This window comes from Erpetoichthys calabaricus, chromosome 5 (assembly GCF_900747795.2).
Source record: "Erpetoichthys calabaricus chromosome 5, fErpCal1.3, whole genome shotgun sequence".
NCBI classification, from domain to species: Eukaryota; Metazoa; Chordata; class Cladistia; order Polypteriformes; family Polypteridae; genus Erpetoichthys; species Erpetoichthys calabaricus.
Window position 1 is genome coordinate 233,250,542 of NC_041398.2, and position 26,596 is coordinate 233,277,137.

Consider the following 26,596-nt stretch of genomic DNA (forward strand, 5'->3'; position numbering starts at 1 on the left):
CTGTTCATCAAGAGGCTTAATACCAAGAACTATTTTCTCTCATATTTTTGAATTTTCTTCCATTTTCCAGAAAAACACACTAAAAGAAAGGAGATTGTGAAATACAATAAACTGCACAGCAAAATTGTCAAGAATAATTGACACACACACAAGGCATATATGGAACAGCTCCTTCCGTATACCACCTTTTTGAAGGGTAACTGTAACATTGCAGTAGAATCCATGCAACCACCAATTAATTTTCCTTGGTGTTAGCTATCTGTGATTTGTCATGGCCAAAAATATTAAATGGAAAATTTCAGAAATAAATGATCACCGCATTCCATGCAGTGTGTGTGAGAATCGCAAAGGGGCATGCCTCAGTGTTTGACGTAATTCGTGCCACTCTGACGCATCAAGTATAGTATAAAAGAGCCTTTATCATCTAGTAGTCTCACTATCCCCATTCACTGCCACATTAACACAGCGTTGTTGTGAAAATAACCATGACTTTTCATTCATAATGGCCCCAATGCACCAGAGTGATGCTGGCAGTTCTTCAAAGCCTAAGACAAGCTGTGAAGTTCTTCCCATCTGTGAAAACGACAAAGAATGGAAAAGCTGCTGAGTACACACAGAAGGCAAAGATATTTTTAAGAAAGCAATGTAAAAATTGTAAAATAAAAATGTGCATGTGAACAAAATATTTTTCATTGTTCCAAGGTCCCTTGAGGGTTATTCTAAAACGTCCGAATCCTGTTTACTTTGTACAATAATGTAAAATGTATTTTATCATCATTTAACGTTGGTAATATATTATTGTGTGTTTTTAATCAATGAAACTTTACCCCAGGTATGTATGTAAATGAAAAAGACTGATATATAGGGTTCACTACTATCCATAGTTTTACTCATCTGAAGTACGTCTTGGAATGTTACACTGCAGATATGGGGGTTCTACTGTATTAGGCTTAATTTAAAACTGGTAATTTTGTCATGGCATGGCACTCTTTCCAGATATGGGTCTCCTATTAGCTTGTAGAAATTCATTTGTGCATGGGAAAGGTGCTATATAAATGAAATGTATTATCCATCCATCCATCCATTGTCCACCACTTATCCATGTAAGTCGGGTTGCGGGAGCAGCAGCCCAAGCAAGGAAGCCCAGACCTCCCTCTCCCTGGCCAGCTCCTCTGGGGGGACCCCGAGGCGTTCCAAGGCCAGCCGGGAGATATAAATAAATTGTGAATTTCCCCTTGGGATTAATAAAGTATCTATCTAATCCCTCCAGTGTGTCCTGGGTCTGCCCCGTGGCCTTCTCCCAGTGGGACATGCCCAGAACACCCCCCTAGGGAGGCGTCCAGGAGGCATCCTGACCAGATGCCCAAACCACCTCAACTAATTCCTCTCAATTCAGAAGAGCAGCGACTCTACTCCGAGTCTCTCCCGGATAACTGAACTCCTCACCCTATCTCTAAGGGAAAAGTCCAGCCACCCTGCGGAGAAAACTCATTTTGGCCGCTTGTATCTGCGATCTTGCTCTTTCGGTCACTACCCAAAGCTCATGGCCATAGGGGAGGGTAGGAACGTAGATCGACTGTTAAATCGACAGCCTCGCCTTTTTGGCTCCAGCTCTCTCTTCACCACGATGGACTGTTGCAGAGCCTGCATTACTGCGGATGCCGCACCGATCCGTCTGTCAACCTCCCGCTCCATTCTTCCCTTACTCGTGAACAAGATCCCGAGATACTTGAACTCCTCCACTTGAGGCAGTAATGTATTCCCAACCCGGAGAGAGCATTCCACCCTTTTCCGGCAGAGAACCATGGCCTCAGATTTAGAGGTGCTGACTCTCATCCCTGCCGCTTCACACTTGGCTGTGAACCACTCCAGTGAGAGCCGGAGGTCACTGTCTGATGAAGCCAACAGAACCACGTCATCCGCAAATAGCAGAGATGAGATTCTGAGGTCAAGACCCCCTCTGCTCCTTGGCTGTGCCTAGAAATTCTGTCCATAAAACTTATGAAATGTAGTATTATTATTATTATTTTTTTTTTAAGAGATTCACCATCGAATTAAGGAAGTACAGTGCTGTGCAAAAGTCTTAGGCACTTGTTAAAAAGTGTAAATGCTTTATCAATCAATAAACATCCTAGAAAGTGCAGTAAACAAAACGAAAAAAAAGCATCAGTGGAATCAGTATTTGGCGTGGCCACGTTTTGTCTTCTCTTAGATCCACTGTCATGCAGTTTCTGGAGATACCCACTTAGTCATTTGTTCCAAGCCTCTTGGAGAACATGTGGCAGTTCCACTTGCACACTGTGGCCATCTTACTTGCTTCTGTCTCTCAAGTAATCTCATACTAGCGTGTGGATGTTGAGATTGGGGCTCTATGGGGGGCCATACCATCTGTTGAAGGATTCCCGGTTCCTCTTTTTGTAATTTTGGTTGTGCTTTCAGGCTCATTGTCAAGCTGCAGAGTGAAGTTGGGATCGCCTCTCTGGTGGTATTGCATGGAAGTTCAGAGTCTGCCTTTACTTCTCAGCAGTAAAAGTGACCATTAATTTTGATCAAATCACCAACTTTGTCGAATTGCAGCCACAAATCTGCAGGGAACCTCCACCGTGCTTCACTGTTGCCCACAGGAATTCAGCCATGTAGTCTTCTCCAGTCCTCCACCTGAGAAGCTGCCTTCTGTTACTGCCAAAATTTCAAATTTTGACTCATCAGTCCAAAACACCTTCTGCCATTTTTCTACACCCCAATCCTTGTGTCTTCATGTGAAGGTGAGCTGTTTGGCTTTATTTGCACTTTAGAGGAATAGCTTTATGGTCATAACACTTCTACAAAGACCATATTGATAAGACTTCTCCGGGCTGTAGATGGGTATACTGGAGATCCAGTGGTTTTCTTTCAGTTCTGTGCTAATAGCAGTTGTCACACACGTGTGATTGGGAGGAAAATTTCAGTGCTTATTTGTTACTGGTAATTCCACTACGAGTCAGAGGTTGGAGCTATCATCCTCATGCTCAGAAAATCTTTGACACGAGGACCTCTGCCATCCGTCCATAATCCCATTTCTTCCCTTGAAGACCATAGATAACATAGGGCACCACTGGAAGACATCAGTCAGAACGACTTCCGTCTGAGAAAATGTCACACGGCAGCATTCACTGAACTTTGTACAGCAACCTATTACTTTGTTTTCTTTAATGGGCCAAAACATCTCAACAATACATGGGATTCACCATCCAGTGCCCCAAATGTTTATTGTTGTTGTTTGGTTTTGTGACGCAGCATTAGATCTATCTATCTATCTATCTAGATATCTTTTGATTTTGGTGGAAAGAAACTTTTGATGTATTTCTCATCTGCTGCCCCAAGTTTCCAAGTCCAAGTCCTCAGTCTTGGCTGTTTGTGCTTCGGCAGATGTTCTTTGGCAGCACATTGGGAAACACCTGTCTGCTATGAAATTTCGGCTTGGGAGAGGCCTTTATGATGCGTGGGTCTTGTTTCTATGCTCAACTTTGCCATGGTGGAAGATTTGTAGGCTAAACCGCCACATCTGACATAACCTTACTTTTCAATTTCATTGTCCTGACTCAGTTTCATTCCCTCTACTCAGTTATTTCAGTTAATCACTTTGGTTGAACCTATACTTGATGTCATTGATCATTAGGACCTGATTTTTTTTATTTGTTTAATCAAGCACAGGTATAAAACGCCTGCAAAGATGTCGTGTTTTATAAGTGGAAAGTGGTCTGTTGCTATGTTAGTTTCTTTCTTTAAGGACATTCAGATATGTCATTGTGTTACTTCACTTTTTGCAAATGTAATCTATATATTGTCACGCATGAGCACATGGGGAGCAGTTTAAGGACCCGACACGCACCATGACAAGTCGTGCCAGGGGACAACGGCAGCGTACTAACCTCTCTTCTTATTTCCTCAGAAAGAATGAGGCACCGCCGCCGTAATACCGCCCGGACGATTCAAAGAGCTGCAGCACTTCCGGGTTCCTTTCTTCCCTCTGGTCCCCAGTTGATGACATCAGCCACCCATCCAGCACCACGGTTTTCCCAGCATCCCACAGTTTAATTTCCGGTCCGACCCCATAAAATGTCCGTCTACCTATCCTTCTGTGTCTTTGAGTTGTGGAAACTATTGACCTTGAATTTTGTGTTACAGTATATGGGGCTAACAACCCCAAATCTTTATAAGTATTTGTGTCATTTATTACAATATATAAAGTCAATGAGTGTGTGTGTGTGTGTGTGTGTGTGTATGTTCCAGCATCACTTCCAAACGGCTGGAGCAATTTTCATGAAACTTGGTACACGTCTCTCATTGGTACATTAAAAATACTTTAGGGTGAAATCAACCCTAACCCACCCCCTTCTGAGTAGGGTGGGGGGTGATCTTGCGGCCTTTTATGCATCCAGTTGACACTCGGAACAACCACCAGAGAGCGAACTGGAGGTGACTGCCAGCATTCTTTACGTTTGAGCACCACTGCGCCCCGGTTGCTTTTGAAATTAAATAGAATTGGCCGGTTCCGAGCATCAACTGGATGATAACATACAGTACATACAACACTGCAAGACAAGCACATTAGCGAGTCTTCATTGTTTGTTAATTTATTTTTATTTATAAAGTTGTTTTTTTTAATTATAGTTTTCTCAAACAATTAAAAAAAAAAAAACCGACTATTTTCCTCCCGAGCAACGCCGGGTATTTCAGCAATGCTAGTATACACTATTTTCTATAAACATACTAATCCAGAAGGCATACAATAACTGTCTAAGACAAACGTTTTTTGTAAACTATTAGTGCCAGAGTCTTTTTTACATTACTGTATGCACCTAATACCACCCTTCCTTACTATCTATTTACAGTATGAATAAGTAGTGGCTCTAGAAAGAAGTCAGACCCCTTCGTTTTCTTTCACATTTTATTACGTTGAAGCCTTGCACTAAAATCATTTACATTTTTTTTCACCAAGCAGCACTCAACAGCCCAGAATGACAAAGTGAAAATAGGATTTTAGAAATTTTTGCAAATTTATAAGAAATAAGTTGGAAATATGTATAAAATGTTTTTAACTCTGAATTTTGGTTTGGATAAAAGATCACTTTAATTTCAGGTTTCTGACTTTTGCTTCATTCTCTGACTTTGATTCCTGGGTTTAGATTTGGTTTTGGCTAAAAGATTATTTAACAACCTGTTAAAACAACAGGTACAAATCTTGTCTCACATTCATCTCGTGATCCTCTCTCATTTAAAATAATATCTGCAATCTTCATGATAGTACACCAGCAGGAGGATCTAACTGCTTAGCCGTGATGGAGTTTTATTGCACTGCTAGTTTTGCTGAAGCCAAATGTATAATATATATACATCTGGAGACATCCATGAGTGAATTTTGCCTAAAACTCAGGCAGTTAGACCTCTTATATCATTGCAAGATGCTGAGAAATTAGTTCACGCTTTTGTTTTCAGTCGACTAGATTACTGTAATGCACTCCTCAGGACCACCCAAAAAAGACATACATCGTTTGCAACGAGTGCAGAATGCAGCTGCTAGAATCCTAACTAGGAAAAGAAAATCCGAGCACATTTCTCCAGTTTTGATGTCACTACACTGGTTACCTGTGTCATTCAGAATTGACTTTAAAATTCTGCTTATGGTTTATAAAGCCTTAAATAATCTCGCTCCATCTTATATATCAGAATGTCTGACACCTTATATTTCAAATCGTAACCTTAGATCCTAAAATGAGTGTCTACTTAGAATTTCAAGAGCAAAACTTAAAAGAAGTGGTGAGGCGGCCTTCTGCTGTTATGCACCTAAAATCTGGAATAGCCTGCCAGTAGAAATTCGCCAGGCTAATACAGTGGAGCAGTTTAAACAACTGCTGAAAACACATTACTTTAACATGGCTTTCTTATAACTTCAATTTAGTTCAATCCTGATGCTCTGTATATTCAATTAATTATCATAACTATTCATGGTGGCTCTATAATCCGTACTAACCCCTACTCTCTCTTCTGTTTCTTTTCCCAGTTTTCTGTGGTGGCGACCTGCGCCACCACCACCTAATCAAAGCACCATGATGTTCATGCATTGATGGATTAAAGGCCAGAAGTCTACATGACCATCATCATCAAGTCCTTCCATGAGAACCCTAAAATACAAAGTGGACTAATCATTCTGCGTTGGGTTGGCACCCTGCCCGGGATTGTTTCCTGCCTTGCGCCCTGTGTTGGCTGGGATTGGCTCCAGCGGACCCCCGTGACCCTGTGTTCGGATTCAGCGGGTTGGAGAATGGATGGATGGATGGATGGACTAATCATTTATGTTAGGTAGAATGTCCAGAGGGGGCTGGGTGGTCTCATGGTCTGGAACCCCTGCAGATTTTATTGTTTTTTCTCCAGCCGTCTGGAGTTTTTTTTTTTTTCTGTCTTCCCTGGCCACCGGACCTTACTCTTATTCTATGTTAATTAGTGTTGTCTTATTTTGATTCTTACTTTGTCTTTTTTTTCTCTTTTCTTCATCATGTAAAGCACTTTGAGCTACATTATTTGTATGAAAATGTGCTATATAAATAAATGTTGTTGTTGTTGTTAAAACTGGAAGGGTACAATTAGATGGCGCACTTAGTGTCACAATTCTAAACAAGTCCAATGCCTCATAAAGGCAGCACTCAAAGTAGGGGTGGTGGTTTTGAGCTACAAAGATCAGAGGCACTCTCATTAACCTGGTCAGAGAGCTGATTATGATGAACAGTCTATAGTCGAAAAGTCTCTTAATTAAACCTATTAGACTTATAAATGTATGTCGAGAGCAGGAGATAACACATTGCAAGATTTAAAAAATAAACGTAACCTGATGCAAGTGAAAAACCTTTCTGTAACATCAGATTATACATTGCCATTCAAAAGCACTAATGGATGAGTGGTAAACGTAAATGACACGTTGTCGCAGGTGCTGTGTGTTGTTCAGCTTTACGATGATAGCATAGGAGTTGATGTAAGCTGGAAAGAATTGTCATCTATACTTGTTAAAATAAGAACTGCAAAATATGCATCTGAAGCAAATGGAGTGTCACACTCCATCTAAAAGGATTGCCATTAAGTGAGTTGATAACAAAGTGTCGCAAGAGATGCATATTTCAGTACTGCAAACACCTGAACCAACAAATCTTCCTAACAACACCAGTAAAATCACGTTAAAGGCTACACAACATCCACCTTCTGACTGCTCGTTTCAACAAAAAGCTAAAGGAAATTGAACATTACTGTCAAATTGGAAATGCAAGCATGCCATGACAAAATATCCACAGCGTTTAAACACATTGTCTATCCAAATATCACAATGCTTATTGAAACTCAATTTGCTGTTGTTATGTGATACAGTGATACAATAGTTAAAGATAAAATAAAGATATTGTAGCAGACAGAGGTACTTCTCAAACCTGTGGAACCTAGTAGCTGCAAGGGTCTACGTGTGTGTGTGTCTGTCAGTCTGTCTCCAATGTCTCAGCACTCATTACAACATATAGGAGGAATATAGGAGAATATAGGAGGAGTGGTGGCCCTGAGGCTAAGGATCTGCGCTGGTATCTAGAAGTTTGCCGGTTCAAATCCCTGTCACTGCCAAAAGAGATCCTACTCTGCTGGGCCCTTGAGCAAGACCCTTTGTTCTTTGTTTCGCCTTATACAATTTCTTGTATTAGGAATTTGGTAGTTTTCGCATACCCCTTGGGGTCAGAGCGCAGGGTCAGCCATTGTACAGCAATTACAGGTTAAGGGCCTTGCTCAAGGGCCCAGCAGAGCAGTGGCCTTTTTTTTTTTTTTTTTTTTTTTGGCAGTGACGGGGATTTGAACCGGCAAACTTCTGGATACCAGCGCAGATCCTTAGCCTCAGAGCCACCACTCCTTAACCTGTAATTGCTCCAGGGGCGCTGTACAATGGCTGACCCTGCGCTCTGACCCCAAGGGGTATGCGAAAACTAATAAATTCCTAATACAAGAAATTGTATAAGGCTGAAATAAAGAACAAAAAAAAAAACATACAAATTACCGTATATACTCGCGTATAAGTCGGGTCTTGAAACCCGAAAAGTTGATCATAAAATCAGACCCCAACTTATACACCTGTTCAAAAATGCGACACATTTTTTTTTTTTTATATCTTCTCGCCTCCTCCAATCTCACATCAGTTTCTCAGACGCATCGAGTTTTGTTGCAGCAGCGCAGTTACCAATTTCTTTCACTACTTCAACGACGTTTAATTTAAAACCAGCTTCATATTTTCTTCTGATCGAACGTTCCATCGTAGATAAGGGATGCTCTTACGATAAAAATGTATGAGGGGTGAGATACAAAAAACACAAAACCGTGCAAATGCTACTTCGGAATAGTTGGGTATTACCGTGTGGTCACATAGGCACAATAGAGAGAGAGAGAGGTTAGGAGCACATGCTGATACAGCGCATTGCCACACTCGCATAGAAAAAAAAGGCAGTGTGCCCCATGGTTACTCTGTAAGGTGGGCGTTAGCATATCATAATCTCTTGGACCAATAGTGTGAGTTTTCCGCATTCGACTTATATGACCGACATTATAAAATACCAGAAATTATACGATAAAATCAAGTCCCAACTTATCCACAGGAGAACTTATCTGTGAGTATATACAGTAATTATTAAACTTCAGTTATCCTATGATTCTAAACTCCAGAATGGATAACAGCGATTTTAGCTTTTAATTTTCTCTCAGTGTCAAGTCTTTTGTTCAGTATCTTTAACTCTCTCTCTGAAACCCCGGCAGTGGTTTAAAAGGCATAGACTGGAGGAATTAGGGGTGGGTGTTTTAGAAAGAAGCCCTGTATGTGCCTTTGCAGTGCAGGATTTTGCCGCTATTTACTACACACTTTTTAGTGGGTTGCTCCTAGAGGTGTATTCTCATTTCTGGCCCCGCAAGACTATTGCGCTACAGTACGTTTCCCTCTTAGCATCACTGTAAATATATTCCAGTTACAGGCTGTTTTAGTAGTTGACCAGGGCAAAAGTTCAATTGAAATTTGTCATTAAGATGAAATAAAATTCAAAATGCCAAATTACAATTCTCTATAATAAAGTTAATTTCAAAAATGTTGTATATCTTTGAGTATACTGATCTATGGGACAATGCCCTTCAGTGTTCCTCCCACATCCCAGAAGCGTGTGTGTCAGGTTACCTGGTGTGTGTAGGCCTGCGTGATGGTAGTGGAGTGGATGGTAGTGTCCTGTGATGGACTGGCAAATATCTTGGATTGATTCTTGCTTTTTCATCCTGAACTGAAACAAACAGGTTTGAAAAATGGGCTATTTATGTATTTATTAATATTGCTTGAATAACAAAAACAGCCATTCTGTTCTTAATTACTGTAATTCTGTACAATTTTCCCTTGTTAATGGTCACTAATTTATAGCTCTAACAGCGTGATATTGAAAGCTTTTCACTTTTTAGTTCATTAATCAAATATTCAGTATAGCATGTAATGGGAAAAGAATAGGTGAGCCATAAAATAATATGAGATAAAGATAAAAAAAACATTGGATGTCTTCAGTGTCCTCCATTTAGCACTGAGAGCTTTATTTATGACTTTTTCTTCTTCTTTCTGCTGATCCACAGCAGATCATAATTTTCCATATCTTTCTGTCCTCTGCATCTTGGTCTGTTACACCCATCACCTGCGTGTCCTCTCTCACCTTCTCTTAGGCCTTTCTCTTTACCTCTTGCCTGACAGCTCTATCCTTAGCATCCTTTTCCCAATATACCTATCATCTCTCCTCTGCACATGTCCAAACCAATGCCATATCTCATCTCTGACTTTGTCTCCAAATCATTCAACCTAACCCTAACCCTCTAAAGTCCTCATTTCTAATCCTGTCCATCCTCGTCACACCCAGTGCAAATCTTAGCATCTTTAACTCTGCCACCTCCAGCTCTTCTCCTGTTTTTTGGGTCAGTGCCACCGTCTCCAACACATATAACATAGCTGGTCTCACTACCGTTCTGTAGGCCTTCCCTTTCACTCTTTTCTGATACCCGTCTGTCACAAATCACTCCTGACACTCTATTCCTCCCACTCCACCCTGCCTGCACTCACTTTTTCACCTCTCTTCCGCAATCCCCATTACTCTGTACTGTTGATCCCAAGTATATAAACTCATCCACCTTCGCCAACTCTACTCCCTGCATCCTCACCATTCCACTGACCTCCCTCCCATTCACACACTTGTATTCTGTCTTGTTCCTACTGACCTTCATTCCTCTCCTCTCTAGAGCATATCTCACCTCTCCAGGGTCTCCTCAACCTGCTCTCTACTATCGCTACAGATCACAATGTTATCAGCAAACATCACAGTTCACGGGGACTCCTGTCTAATCTCATCTGTCAACCTGTCCATCACCACTGCAAATAAGAAAGGGCTCAGAGCTGATCCCTGATGTAATCCCACCTCCACCTTGAATCTATCTGTCACTCCTACTGCAGACCTCACCACTGTCACACTTCCCTCGTACATATCCTGTACAACTCTTTCAAACTTTTCTGCCACTCCCGACTTCCTCACAGATTACCACAACTCCTCTTGAGGCACCCTGTCATATGCTTTCTCCAGGTCCACAAAGATGCAATGCAACTCCTGGACTTCTCTATACTTCTCATAACACCTTCAGAGCAAACATTGCATGTGTGATGCTCTTTCCTGGCATGAAAACATACTGCTGCTTACTAATCATTGCCTCCCTTCTTAATTTAGGTTCCACTACTCTTTTCCATAGGTTCATGCTGTGGCTTATCAATTTTACCCCCCTGTAGTTACTACAGTCCTGCACATCCCCCTTATTCTTAAATATCAGCACCAGTACACTTCTTCTCCACTCCTCAGGCATCATCTCACTTTCCAAGATTCCATTAAACAATCTGGTCAAAAACTCCACTGCCATCTCTCCTAAACACCTCCATGCTTCCACAGGTATGTCATCTGGACCAATGGCCTTTCCATTCTTCATCCTCTTCATAACTGTCCTTACTTCCTCCTTGACAATACATTGCACTTTCTGATTCAATATCTTCACATCATCCAACCTTCTCTCTCTCTCTCTCATCAGCCTGTCAAAGTACTCTTTCCATCTGCTCAACACACCCCCCTCACTTGTATGTTTCCATATTTATCCTTTATCACCCTAACCTGCTGCACATCTTTCCCAGCTCGGTTCCTCTGTCTAGTCAATTGGTACAGGTCCTTTTCTCCCTCCTTAGTGTCCAGCCTCTCATACAACTCATCATAGACCTTTTCTTTAGCCTTCGCCACCTCTCTCTTCACCCTATGCCTTATCTCCTTGTACTCTTGTCTACTTTCTGCATCTCCCAGACTATCCCACTTCTTCTTCGCCAACCTCTTCCTTATGAACACTCTCCTGTACTTCCCCATTCCACCACCAGGTTTCCTTTTCCTCCTTCCTATTTCCAGATGTCACGCCAAGCATCCCTTCTTGCTGTCACCATTATTACTTCTGCTGCAGTTGCCTAGCTGTTTGATAACAGTTCATTGCCAACCAGTGTCTGTCTCGCCTCCTCCCTAAACTCAACCTTGCAGTCTTCCTTTTTCAACTTCCACCATTTGATTCTTGGCTCTGCCTTCACTTTCCCCCTCTTCTTGATCTCCAATGCCATCCTATGCTGCCTAACTACACTTTCCCCTGCTACCACTTTGCTGTCTTTAATCTCCATCAGAATGAGCCCCCTACATAGGATATAATCTATATGTGTCCATCTTCCTCTTCCATAATCTTGGGTGCAGCTGATGACAGCTTATTAGCCTTACTTAATCAAAATTTTCCAATTCTTGGATAGAGCTAAATGAGCATATCTTGGCAATAATGGTCACAAACAACTGTCCAGCTGTTAACAGCCCTTACAAACTCACTTACTTTCCAGCTGGCCACTTCTCTTTAGACATTTGTTAAACAGAATAAGTCTATGAGTGCCTGATGGACACGACGATTATACAAAAACTCCATAGTGATGGCAGCAACTGACTCCAGTTTCTGAATGCTCAAAAGATGAAATGTAACCTGCTGCCTCTCTGTTCATTATGGCATATTTACAATATAATAAAATGCTACTCTGTGTGTGTGTATGTGTGTGTTCAGTCTCTTAGAGTAAGCTGATTGGACAGTTTGGCTTTGGTGATACAATCGCCAGAGGAAGTGCCAGGCAAGACAGTTTGAGACACATGATGAAATGTGAAGGTGTAGGAGGCATGCTGAGAGTCGCCTTCAAAAACGGGAAGTATTTGCAGGAATATGAATGATGTTTTCACAGCAGGCAATGGGAGTTCATCTACAATTGGCAGTAGTCAAAAAGTGGACAGGAGACAAACAAGGCACCTTAAAATAAGAGTCTCAGAAGCAGGCTTTACGGGAATGCATTTGAGAGAGGGTGTGCTGTACATGAGAGGTTCAGACACACGAGGATGCCAAGGAAAGGCATACGAGGCGACACAAAAAAAATAACCTGATTAGTAAAAAAAAAAAATATTTACTGATGAATTACAGCATTCTAAACATTGTCACCTTCTATATACCCCTCCCAGTGGTGGCTCTGAGGCTAAGGATCTGCGCTGGTATCCAGAAGGTTGCCGGTTCGAATCCCCGTCACTGCCAAAAAGAGATCCTACTCTGCTGGGCCCTTGAGCAAGACCCTTAACCTGTAATTGCTCCAGGGGCGCTGTACAATGGCTGACCCTGCGCTCTGACCCCAAGGGGTATGCGAAAACTAACAAATTTCTAATACGAGAAATCGTATAAGACGAAATAAAGAACAAAAAAAAAATACAATCTCTACACCACTCCATACTTATCTTCCATTGATTGAAACAGTGCTGGAAGTCTTCTACTTGAGGCTCTTCAACAGGCTTGCCATTTCTATCTGCACTTCATCCACTGAAGAAAAATGTGTTTCTTTCAGGTCACTTTTGATTTTCAGGAAGAAGTAAAAATCACAGGGAGCTAAATCGGTGAATAGGGAGGATGATCAAGGACAGGAATGTTTTTATCAGTCAAAACTTGCTTTAAGGAAAAAGCATTGTGCGCGGGAGCATTGTCTTGTCTTGTCTAGCTGTTCACTTTTTTCACCCGACATTATCACGGCAGCTCGTGTAGCGATTGTTGTGCAAATACTGACTGGGCTATTCACAGGACATACCTAGCTGGTCGGTGGTTTGAGAGGGGGATATATAGTTCTATGATTCACATCCAGTCAACCTCCAGACGGTTTTCCAGAAAAGCTCCAAGCTTAGTTTGGTTGTTTTTGTGTCTCACCTCATACAACGAAGGCTGAAGGTACATGTACTATAAATGTGGTCCATCTAGTAGTCTAGATCTAATTATGCAGTTTTCATTACGCTATAACTTATTAAGTTTATTACATAGAGCAGGGGTGGGCAAATTCATTCCTGGAGGGCCGCAGTGGCTGCAGGTTTTTGTTCTAACCCAATTGCTTAATAAGAAGAACTTATTGCTCTAGAAACACTTCTGCTTCATTTTAGTTATCTCCCTCGTTAAGATTATGAACCCTTATTGCTTATTTAAGTCTTAAACAGCTGCATTCTTGGTTTTTAATTGCCCCTTATTAGCAATAAGATGCAAATGACAAAAGAAACCAGCAGTTATCCATTTTGCTTGTTACCCTTTATACCGGTGTGTATTTATCGTGCACTATTTGGTTTAATTAAATACTTGGAAGGAAAGAGAAGAGAAAAAAGTGAAGGATTGAGAACTACCCATCCATTTTACACTTCAAAGTATTTGAATGATATCTTTAGAATGGAAAAAAAAATCTAGAATATGAGAATGACTTGACATAGCAGAGTTAAAGCACTAACAAGCCATGAAATGTAATTATTGGCAAGGATTGTTTTCTAATTAAGCAACTGGGTTGGAACAAAAACCCGCAGCCACTGCGGCCCTCCAGGAATGAATTTGCCCACCCCTGACATAGAGAATTCACAAAAAAATATTTTTGTTGCCAATAGATGGCAGCACCTGCCCTGCATTTGTTTATTACAAGATATTTCAAACAATTCTTTTGTCTTACATTGTTTTCCTGCATTGCATTAAAAGTTGCATAATTAGATCTGGACCACCCTATAGAGATTTATCATGTGTGTTTGAGAGGTAACATCAATCACGTATAGAAGGCAACTTAGATGGAAGCTGAAAATTAACAGAGATCCATATCCCTGAGGTAGCTAGCCACCATAACGGTAGCAACGAAATAAAACTTATCAACCATAACAAGGGCAGCCTGGTCATATATTGGTTAGCGACGTTCCCACATGAGTCTATCCTTGGTGAGGAACAGACCATATTATTATATCCATGCCATCCATTTTCTAACCTAGTTATCCAGTTTAGGGTCTTGGGTCAAGATTGGTACTCAAACCAGGATGAGACTTCAGTCCATCATGGGACACACAACCTGTTCAGTTTAGAGTCTCCAATTAATTTAAACCAGGAACCCTGGCATTGACCAGTGTCCTGGCACTGAAAGTACTCCCTGGTGGTATATAAAAGGAGCCACTCTGTCTCACCCAGGTGAGTTGAAGACGGGTGGAAGAGGAAAAAATTACCAGGAAGTAGTGGAAAGAGAGAGAGAAGAGCATTGTGATTGTGTTTGGGGTTGACAAGAAGCCTGTTGAAAGTATTTTTTGTAATAAACCTTTCGTGTGAACCCAGGACTTGTGTGCCCGTGAAGTTGTGTCTGGGGTTTATGGCTCTGTGGTGCCACCAACACCTTAAAAATTACTTTAACACTGAAAGAAATGATTCAACATTCACGATTTTGCTGTGCAGTCTTGATAGAGCTAAGCCATTTACCAAAGAGCAGGATGTTGTACATTGTGGTAAATTTACAGTTGACTATGACTCTGTCAAAGAACTTTCTCAGATTCCTTTCATTAAGTAATTACTTTTCTACCTCCACTCCTAATTAAAGAAAAACAAACGTACAGCCAGTTTAGTCTGGGCATCTCCTGGCAGAATGGTCGATCTTGCAAATGACTTATAGAATTGTTCAGCAACACCCTGAAAAAGACAGCAAAGAAGAGTGTTTAATGAAAGGAATTGCAGAAGTTTGCTCTCTGCATTCAATGACAAGGAAAAACAACAGTGATTTTTTTTAAAAAACAGTTGTAGACCATTTAAAAAGAAAATATACATGTTAATACAAAGGCATAGGAATTCATTGTATTGAACCAGTAAATAAATCCATATGCCAAGAGTGTAACATCATGTGGTAAGGAACTTCACGTGTGCATTCTGGCACAAAGAATAACCCGTCTGAGAGGGACGAGAGAGACATCAGAGAGAGAATCTCCATTCCATTAGAGAGACTCCATTCACCTGGACATCAGCCATTCAAGATAACTCCTCCTCTGGCACAAACATTACCGTTATCTTTATGCTTTTTGACTTGAAGCAAAGTTGTATATTATTGAGTTTTACATCCCATCAGCCCAGCCACAGGGGATGCAAAAACCCAAGCCCAGATAAATGGGGAGGGTTATGTCAGGAAGGGCATCTTGTGTAAAATTTTGCCAGACAACAATACTGATAAATGATCCTTTGTGGCAACCCCTAACGGAAGCAGCCAAAAGAAGAAGAAGACGACATCCAGACTTTACCATCATTTGCTATATTTATATACAGTGCATCCGGAAAGTATTCACAGCGCATCACTTTTTCCACATTTTGTTATGTTACAGCCTTATTCCAAAATGGATTGAATTCATTTTTTCCCTCAGAATTCCACACACAACACCCCATAATGAAAATGTGAAAAAAGTTTACTTGAGATTTTAGCAAATTTATTAAAAATAAAAAAATTGAGAAAGCACATGTACACAAGTATTCACAGCCTTTGCCACGAAGCTCAAAATTGAGCTCAGGTGCATCCTGTTTCCCCTGATCATCTTTGAGATGTTTCTGCAGCTTAATTGGAGTCCACCTGTGGTAGATTCAATTGATTGGACCTGATTTGGAAAGGCACACACCTGTCTATATAAGGTCCCACAGTTGACAGTTCATGTCAGAGCACAAACCAAGTATGAAGTCAAAGGAATTGTCTGTAGACCTCCGAGACAGGATTGTCTGGAGGCACAAATCTGGGGAAGGTTACAGAAAAATTTCTGCTGCTTTGAAGGTCCCAACGAGCACGGTGGCCTCCATCATCCGTAAGTGGAAGAAGTTTGAAACCACCAGGACTCTTCCTAGAGCTGGCCGGCCATTTAAACTGAGTGATCGGGAGAGAAGGGCCTTAGTCAGGGAGGTGACTAAGAACCCGATGGTCACTCTGTCAGAGTTCCAGAGGTCCTCTGTGGAGAGAGGAGAACCTTCCAGAAGGACAACCATCTCTGCAGCAATCCACCAATCAGACCTGTATGGTAGAGTGGCCAGACGGAAGCCACTCCTTAGTAAAAGGCACATGGCAGCCTGCCTGGAGTTTGCCAAAAGGCACCTGAAGGACTCTCAGACCATGAGAAAGAAAATTCTCTGGTCTGATGAGACAAAGATTGAACTATTTGGTGTGAATGCCAGGCGTCACGTTTGGAAGAAACCAGGCACCGCTCATCACCAGGCCAATACCATCGTTACAGTGAAGCATGGTGGTGGCAGCATCATGCTGTGGGGATGTTTTTCAGCGGCAGGGACTGGGAGACTAGTCAGGATAAAGGGAAAGATGACTGCAGCAATGTACAGAGACATCCTGAAATTCTGACGAAAAAACTGAATTTAATCCATTTTGGAATAAGGCTGTAACATAACAAAATGTGGAAAAAGTGATGCGCTGTGAATACTTTCCGGATGCACTGTATATACAGTAATTCACTAAGGCAGCCGACCATGGCAGGCAAGACGCAAGACAGAGCCACGCCCACCAAAAATTCACTAAGCAGCCGACCATGGCATGCAAGACAGAGACCATGGGATACGCACGACAGAGCCCCGCCAGCCACTCTAAGACAATGGGATATGCACGACAGAGCCCCGCCCGCCAACTCTAACCCTCCTTCTGCGTCTACCCTCGCTCTCGAGGCATGCACACTGCCTGCTCATGTGCCAGCACGCAAGACCTCACCAAACACCACCTCAGTCGCTTTCAATGAACAATGAAAAGTCAACATGGCTCAGAGGTGCATGTGGACTGTAGCAGAGACAAAAGCGACTGAGATGGTGTTTGGTGAGGTGTTGCGTGTGGGCATATGAGCTTGACGCGGGAGGAGGGTTAGAGTTGGCTGGCGGGGCTCTGTCGTGTGTATCCCGTTTTCAGTCACAGACAATTGTATGTTGCTCTCTCCAGAGTTCCATCTTTTCATTCACTCACAGTCGTATCCTCAAACCCACCCCATTTGGACAACTGTGTCTTTCAGGAAGTGTTCACCCATCAATAAATAATTATGTGGTGTATGCTACGCCGCGGGTTGGCTAGTTTCTATTATTGTTTTAATCTGGCTCACTTGCTATTACAAGTTGAGCATCCCCAATTCAATTTGCCTGTGACCAGAAGTATTTCAGAATATGTACATTTTCAGATTTTGGAATATGTGTGTATGCATAATGAGATATCTTGGGGATACACATGATCAAGTTGGGAAATGCAGCCAAACCAGCTAAATGACAACTCATGTGTATAATAATTCATATCACCAAGCTGTTATTGTAATATGCATTGACCTGATGAAAATATTAAACCTCAAAAGTGATGAATATGATGCATATACTGTATTTTAGTTTCCTTTAAGAGAGACAATGCTGTGTATTTGCACTGAAGACTGTGTTTTGTTTGTTCCACGGTTTATATCGGCTACCTGTTGTCATTCCTCAGGGAACTGGCCAACAAGTTGAAAATACCTTGACCAAGCTTCACTCCATCATACCCGCTGTACTGGAAGTCATTAACTAACCAAGGCACTACATCCAGTTTTCGTATGGTGTAGGTATACATACATACATAAAGCACACTGTAACATGTATTTGCCAACCTAAAAAGGCAATTTTTATTTATTTTTTTAATAATTGTGAGAATTTATTTAATTCACATTGCAATAAGGGCACCCAGCAAGAATAAAGCTGCTTTTGATAACCGTAAACACTGATACTCCATAAACGCACAAGTGATTGGCAATTTTGAATGCATGTGTTGTTATGAAGCTTCACTGGAGACAAAGCTCATCAACTGTAATTCATTGCTTAGAGGGGTTTGATGCTTCATGGGAACTCCCACTAAATACTCACTGGAGCATCCATATTGTTTCACTGTTTTCTGGCACGCTAAGATTCACAGGGGACTCACCACGCACCCTGAAGCGATAAATCCATTTTGAATCTGCACATATGTTATTTACGTTAACTTTTTGGTGTATGCATATTTTCACGTGCAAGTCCAAGTAAACTTTTATGAAAGACACCCCTGGTGTGGTGTTTCCACTAGTGACAATATGTCAGCTCTCCATTTTGAATTTTGGAACTACAGCTTAGGGTTATTCAATATTTATTCTATTTTTAATAAATACCACTTTGCTTTTAAATTTTTATACTTTGTCTGTACATATTGAGTGATTGAAGTAATAAAATAAACACAAGGCACTTAGAGTGGGGAGACTGCCACTTTCTTATCCACAGGGTTTGCAGGCTGAGGGGGACGCCTCAACAGGCGGTAGGAGTAATGCATCATTGGTTGATAAGTGACATTGCCCTACATATGTCTAGGTTATTTTCAGGGACCAAGGTACAGTATGTCAGCCTTTAGGTCTACATTATATCTGGTGCCACCTGTATGTTGTTCATGCTAAACCAGTGAGTCCCTCTGAGAAGTACTGAGGAGAGCAGGTTGTGTAGGCATCCCTCACAAGTGGTGCTTAAGTAGAGCGAGCCTGTGTGTTTGTGTACGTGTTAAGCTTAAGGTGTGAAATGAAGCCATCCCATCATGAACTTTGTTGTTACAAGCATGCCTCAGAAGCACAGATGGCACATTTTCTCTAATTGAAACCTTTGCTACTTCCAAGTGGGCATATTTGGTAGGTTTTAAGATCTTTTTCATAAGCTCCATTATAAAACACAAGACCAGGCTAGATATTTTTTAAAATGTATAAAATATACTTCACTTTGGAATGCAATTTCATGTGGCAAAGTAAAATATACCATAATTGTAAAGAAGTAACATCAAACAACAACAGGGGGAGTGGTGGCTCTGAGGTTAGGGATCTGTACTGGCAATCGGAAGGTTGCCAGTTCGAATCCCATAAATGCCAAAGGAGACTCTGTTGGGCCCTTTAGCAAGGCCCTTAACCTGCAATTGCTGAGTGCTTTGAGTAGTGAGAAAAGCGCTATATAAATGCAAAGAATTATTATTATTACAAAAATACAAAACTTATTCTTTAAACTCCATCCCCGAGGTTATTGCAAAATATGGCTACCCCCTGGTACCTGAAGTGTAAACAGCCTTTAAAAGATTAGTTCTCCAAGACAGCTTCTAAGTTTTTTGCTTTTAATTTGGGACAGCATGGTCCTGTCTGTCCAAGGGGCATCCTTGCCATCACCTGTTACTCTGGATAAGCTGCTGTGGCCTCCTGCCAGTCCTCTATGTAAATACACTGAAGGAATTCACTTGCTGGGCTTAATGGTCCCTATTGTCCTTGTTTTACCTTGTTGGTATAAAGTCAAGTCAAGTTGGGGAACATGCACTGGTACAGTGCGTTACCGCACCCACCACACGACAAACAGCCACTTGGATCCCCAACAAGGAGGATCTTATGATCTGGATCACCCTCAGGGAATCGTACCACATGGCTGTAGTGCCGTAACTGACGCTCCCTCACAATGCAGGTAATGTGCCTCATTCAGGACTCCACGAGCAACACAAAGTCAAACCAACAGTACCCAAGGATTCTCCAGAAAGACACAAAACCAAAGGAGTCCAGAGTTCGTCTCAGGTCACTGGATAACGTCCATGTCTCGCAACCATATAGCAAGACAGGAAGCACCAGGACACTAAAGACTTGGATCTTCATCCTTTTGCAGAGCTATCGGGAGCACCACACACCCCTTTCCAGCAACCTCATGACCCCCCATGTTTTCCCAAGCCATCTACTAACTTCATAGGAAGAGTCACCAGAGACATTAAGGTCACTGCTGAGGTAAGTAAACTTCTCGACGTGGTCGGCAGTTTCTCTGCAGACAGACACACTGCTGATGGCTGTGCCTAAGAGCTCATTACAGGCCTGGTTGTTGGTTTTTATCCAGGACACTCGCAAGCCCAGACACTCAGACTCCTCGTGCAGTCTCTCGAGAGCCCCGATCAGAGCCTCCATTGACTCCGCGAAGATCACAGCATCGTCACCAAAGTCAAGATCAGTGAATCAGTGATTGGTATAAAGTTACAGTATATTCATATGGTGCATTCATTTTGCTAATTGGGCGCATCCTGTCTTGATTTACCTCAGAAATCACATGACAGATGAGAAACCTTCCACCACTTACAAAGTCAAATTCTACAGACTTCACTTTTAAGTAAAACAATACTTACAAAAGAACAAGAGAGCGAAGTCCAGAGAAACTCAGTGATGAAATCTTGCTGATTTTGTTGTTTTCTATGATTCTGAAAATGAAAACATTAAAATGGTAAGTCATGTGGTATAACGTAACCTTCTTAAACTCCCTTAGTCCAGTTCACCTGGCAGAGACCAGCTCTCTTCGAGGCCTCAGTCCATTGCAGTGTCCGCTCACAAGGGGCCAGTTCAGAATCACCAGTTAACCTAAAGTGCACATCCATAATGAGAGGAGAAAAACCCACACAGACACCGGGAGAACATGCAGACTTCCCCTAGGCTATGACCAGGCATGGCCTCTGACCCCAGGGCACTGGATTCATGAGGCTTGTGACTTATTAAAATAAAAGTGATACTGTATGTCTTCACAGTACACAGGTTTTAAACTTCAGAACCTCTCTTAAACAATTAAAGAGTAAATGTCTGAATTGTACAAGCAAACCAGTGGGCATCCCTGAAGAAAGTTTACTGGGGTTATTTTTTTTATCGTTGCAAATTATCAGTCAACTTTCAAAATCTTTAAGGATAAAGTCCAAAAATGCATTGATGGTGAAGCTTTAAAAAGAATCTATACATTTTTGTTACTTTGCTCTCTTACTAGTTAAGAAGCCAATAGGATCAAGACCTAAACAAAAACAAGAAAACGTATGCACACTTGGCGTAACGTTGAGGTGATGTTTGAGGGATGTGTACACACTGTACCCTTCAATGGACTGAGTGCAGGAGGTCAGTTTTACAGCCCTCTCAGTCTGTTTCAGGGTTTCGGATTGGGCAAAAGGCTGAAAACAGGTCTGAAGAGGGCTCCAGTCAATCCTAAGGACCACTGTCACTCACCCACACACATAAACACGCACACATGTGCCAAATAACATAACCTAAATGAAAGAAATAAATAAAACCCTTTTGCAATTGTGCTTGAGCATGTCTGGCTGTAGTAATTTTCATGAAAAGAGACTTGCAAAGCTGCTCAGTTATGACAAATGGTAGGGAAAAGCAGAAGAGAAAAGCAAACTTTATTCCATCCATCCATCCATCCATCCATCCATCCATCCATCCATCCATCCATCCATCCATCCATCCATCCATCCATCCTCTTCTGCTTATCTGAGATCGGGTCGCAGGGGCAGCAGCTTGAGCAGAGATGCCCAGACTTCCCTTTCCCCGGCCACTTCTTCTAGCTCTTCCGGGGGAATTCTGAGGCATTCCCAGGCCAGCCGAGAGACATAGTCCCTTCAGCGTGTCCTGGGTCTTCCCCGGGGCCTCCTCCCAGTTAGACGTGCCTTGAACACCTCACCAGGGAGGCGCCCAGGAGGCATCCTGATCAGATGCCCGAGCCACCTCATCTGACTCCTCTCGATGCAGAGGAGCAGCGGCTCTACTCTGAGCCCCTCCCATATGACTGAGCTTCTCACCCTATGTTTAAGGGAGAGCCCAGATACCCTGCGGAGGAAACTCATTTCTGCCGGTTGTATTCGCGATCTTGTTCTTTCAGTCACTACCCACATTTCATGACCATAGGTGAGGGTAGGAACATAGGTCGACTAGTAAATTGAGAGCTTTGCCTTTTGGCTCAGCTCCTTTTTCACCACGACAGACCGATGCAGAACTCATATCACTGTGGATGCCGCACCGATCCGCTTGTCGATCTCCCACTCTATTCTTCCCTCACTCATGAACAAGAACTCCTCCACTTGGGGCAGGATCTCACTCCCAACCCTGAGAGGGCTCTCCACCCTTTTCCGGCTGAGGACCATGGTCTCGGATTTGGAGGTGCTGATTCCCATCCCAGCCGCTTCACACTCAGCTGCGAACCGATCCAGAGAGAGCTGAAGATCACGGCCTGATGAAGCAAACAGGACAACATCATCTGCAAAAAGCAGTGACCCAATCCTGAGTCCACCAAACCGGACCCCCTCAACACCCTGGCTGCACCTAGAAATTCTGTCCATAAAAGTTATGAACAGAATCGGTGACAAAGGGCAGCCCTGGCGGAGTCCAGCTCTCACTGGAAACGGGTTCGACTTACTGGCGGCAATGCTGACCAAGCTCTGGCACCGATCGTACAGGGACCGAACAGCCCTCATCAGTGGGTCCAGTACCCCATACTCCCGGAGCACCCCCCACAGGATTCCCCGAGGAACACGGTCAAACGCCTTTTCCAAGTTCACAAAACACATGTAGACTGGTTGGGCAAACTCCCATGCACCCTCCAGGACCCTGCTAAGGGTGTAGAGCTGGTCCACTGTTCCGCGACCAGGACGAAAACCACATTGTTCCTCCTGAATCTGAGATTCGACTATCTGATGGACCCTCCTCTCCAAGATCCCAAATAGACTTTTCCAGTGAGGCTGAGGAGTGTGATCCCTCTGTAGCTGGAACACACCTTCCGGTCCCCCGTCTTAAAGAGGGGGACCATCACCCCGGTCTGCCAATCCAGAGGCACTATCCCCGATGTCAATGCGATGTTGCAGAGGCGTGTCAACCAAGACAGTCCTACAACATCCAGAGTCTTGAGGAACTCCGTGTGTATCTCATCCACCCCCAGGGGCCCTGCCACCAAGGAGTTTTTTGAACACCTTGGTGACCTCAGTCCCAGAGATTGGAAAGCCCACCTTCGAGTCCCCAGGCTCTGCTTCCTCATTGGAAGACATGTTAGTGGGATTGAGGAGGTCTTCAAAGTACTTTGAGCTAACTTTATTACAGCGACAGACTATTACGGATATCTGGTGATTGTGGCACTCTTATAAGGTGACCAGATTTTCAAAACCCCAAACCAGGACACATGTGCAGCAAGAATGCCCATGCGCAAAGCCCACCTTCATTTGTTTAATGGCTGCTTTATCTTGTCACAGAGTTTGTTTTTTATTTCTTTTTTTCCAGCCTCTCAGCTCTGGAATTTGAAAATGTTTTTCTGACCGCCTCGGCCATCTGATCTTATCAATTGACTCACTGGACATTTAATAATGACAGCATGTATTAGGACTCTATTTACTAATTATATAACTATTATATGTGAGTGTGTATTGATTTTTTGTATGTTATTATTATTTTTTATATACACTTTATTAATCACCAAGGGAGAATTGTCTTTTCACAAGACCTTTGGGAGTCAGAGCGCAGGGTCAGCCATTCCATAGCGCTCAAGGGCTCAATGGAGTAGCATCCCCTCTGGCAGTAACAGGATTTGAACTGGCACTCTTCCAGATACCAGTGTACAGGGTGGTCCAGATCTAATTATGCAATTATTGCTTTACATTGCATTAAAAGGTGCACACCCTATAGATCCTTAGCCACAGTGCCACCACTCCAATTTCTTTTTCTTTTTTATGCAGTTGTTTCTGTGTTGCCTTATAAAGCACATTTGAGCCTGTATATGAAAATGCAAATAGAAATAAATATTGCTGAAGATTTTCTAAAAACGGGAGGCACGGTGGCACAGTGGGTAGCGCTGCTGCCTCACAGTTGGGAGACCTGGAGACCTGGGTTCGCTTCCCGGGTCCTCCCTGCGTGGAGTTTGCATGTTCGCCCCGTGTCTGTGTGGGTTTCCTCCGGGTACTCCGGTTTCTTCCCACAGTCCAAAGACATGCCGGTTAGGTGGATTGGCGATTCTAAATTGGCCCTAGTGTGTGCTTGGTGTGTTTGTGTGTGTCCTGCGGTGGGTTGGCACCCTGCCTGGGGTTGGTTCCTGCCTTGTGCCCTGTGTTGGCTGGGATTGGCTCCAGCAGACCCCCGTGACCCTGTGTTCGGATTCAGCGGGTTGGAAAATGGATGGATGGATTTTCTAAAAACATTCTGAAGTCCATGCAGAAGGTATGTCAGCCCAGTGGTGAACATGGAAAAGGACTGTAGAAATAAAATGCATCCATTCATTTGTGGCTGAACCTCTCTAACACATTTGAGGATAGCAGGAACTGAACTGATCTCGACATCATAAGGATGGGGCATTTACAGTAGTAATAAAAAATATTTGTTATTGTATTAGATTTTGAACTGCTCATTCTATTGCTCTCATTGTGCTGTTTTATTAGCATCATGTAGATAGATAAGGTGCTCACTAATACAGTATGCTGTCAAACTCTCCTAATACAATTCAAGGTTTCTGAGACCTGTAGCCGATCCCAGCCAAACTGGGTGGGAGGAGGAAAAAACTCTGGGTGGGGGGCACACATGAATACCCACATTGGAACTAATATGGAATTGGCACAAAACCCAACCCACAACATCATTGTGAATGTGGGAAAGAAAACAAGAGCGTCTGGAAAAGTCACACTGACACAGAGAGAAGGTACACACTCCAGACAGACAAGGCTCCAGGCAAGTATTGAAGCCTAAATGCTGGATCCATGGAGCAGCTGCCTTAATCCCTGGAGCACCCACTCTATAAACAGAACTCATTGTTATTGCGTTGTTAGTCTTCTTAAAGTGGACTTATTTCACTGATTATTTAGTCAATTGTTTTGCTGGTTAGGTGTACTGACATTGCTAAATCGACAATGATATGTGTGTGTGTGTGTGTGTGTTCATGTTGTGATGGGCTGATGCCCTATCCAAGTGTTATTCCTGCCTTGCACCTGATGATTGCTGAGGCAGGCTCCAGCTACTCTGTGACCTTGTTCTGGATCAGGGGTCCTCAATCACGGTCCCAGAGGGCCGCAGTGGCTACAGGTTTTTGCTCCAAACCAATTGCTTAATAAGAAGCACTTATTGCTCAAGTAACACTTCTGCCTCACTTTAGTTGTCTCGTTCGTTAAGATTTTGAACCCTTATTGCTTCATAAAGTATCTATCTATCTATCTATCTATCTATCTATCTATCTATCTATCTATCTATCTATCTATCTATCTATCTATCTATCTATCTATCTATCTATCTATCTATCTATCTATCTATCTATTATATAGTGCCTTTCCTATCTATCTATCTATCTATCTATCTATCTATCTATCTATCTATCTATCTATCTATCTATCTATCTATCTATCTATCTATCTATCTATCTATCTATCTATCTATCTATCTATCTATCTATTTTAGTCTTAAACAGCTGTATTCTTGGTATTTATTTGCTCCTAATTAGCAATAACATGCAAATGACAAAATAGACCCGCATTTCTTCATTCAGCTTGTTACCCTTTACGCCTGTGTGTATTTATCATGCACTATTGGATTTAATTAAATACTTGGAAGGAAAGTGAAGAGAAAAAAGTGAAGGACTGAGAACTACTCCTCCATTTTAGCCTTCAAATCATTTGGATGATATCCTTAGAAAAGGGAAGGACATCTAGGATATGAGAATGACCTGGCATAGAAGAGTTAAAGCACTAACAAGCCATGAAATTAAATTATTGGCAAGAATTTCTTTCTATTTAAGCAACCGGGTTAGAACAGAAACCTGCAGCCACTGCGGCCCTCCAGGACTGTGATTGAAGACCCCTGTTTTGAATGAATAGGTTAAGAAAATGGATGAATACCTGGGTGGATGGTAAATAATACAGAAAGATGTTTTGTCACAAACCCATAATAAACAAACACTTGAAACTAATCACTCCTTCTTTCATAATTTCAGACACAGAAATACGTACAGCCACTCCAGCTTGTGCAGGTCCTGAAAGACCCCAGGTCTCAGAAACGTTATCTTGTTATGGCTTAAGTACCTGAAACAGAATAAACTTTGCTTAGACCATTTAAAACAAAATTAATCAATTTTTCATAGCCTGTTTTGTCAAAAGAATTTGGTTTTGAGGACAACATGAGTTCTTTATGTGATGCTAGTCCATCACTCGACTTTTTCAGATAGACAGATAGAACATTATTTGTCACCAAGAGGAAATTTTGCTTTTTCTGGAAGCTTTTTAAATAAATAAACGCACACACTTTGGTCCGGACACAAACCAGAATGACTATAAAGCAAGAAAATTAAAAAGAAAGAAAAGTTCTGACTTAGCAGCCCCAGT

At 42.3% G+C, this 26,596-nt stretch overlaps 1 protein-coding gene across 1 annotated transcript in view; it reads right to left on the bottom strand.

Annotated features, from left to right (window-relative positions):
• The window catches only part of rxfp1 (relaxin family peptide receptor 1), a 182,970-nt gene that overhangs the window by 58,883 nt on the left and 97,491 nt on the right, over positions 1-26,596 (bottom strand). Inside the window, exons 7-9 of the mRNA XM_028802659.2 lie at positions 26,225-26,296; positions 20,621-20,692; positions 15,046-15,120 (exon numbers count right to left, since the gene is read on the bottom strand). Of these exons, the coding sequence (XP_028658492.2) occupies positions 15,046-15,120; positions 20,621-20,692; positions 26,225-26,296 (219 nt within the window). The remainder of the gene's footprint in view (positions 1-15,045; positions 15,121-20,620; positions 20,693-26,224; positions 26,297-26,596) is intronic.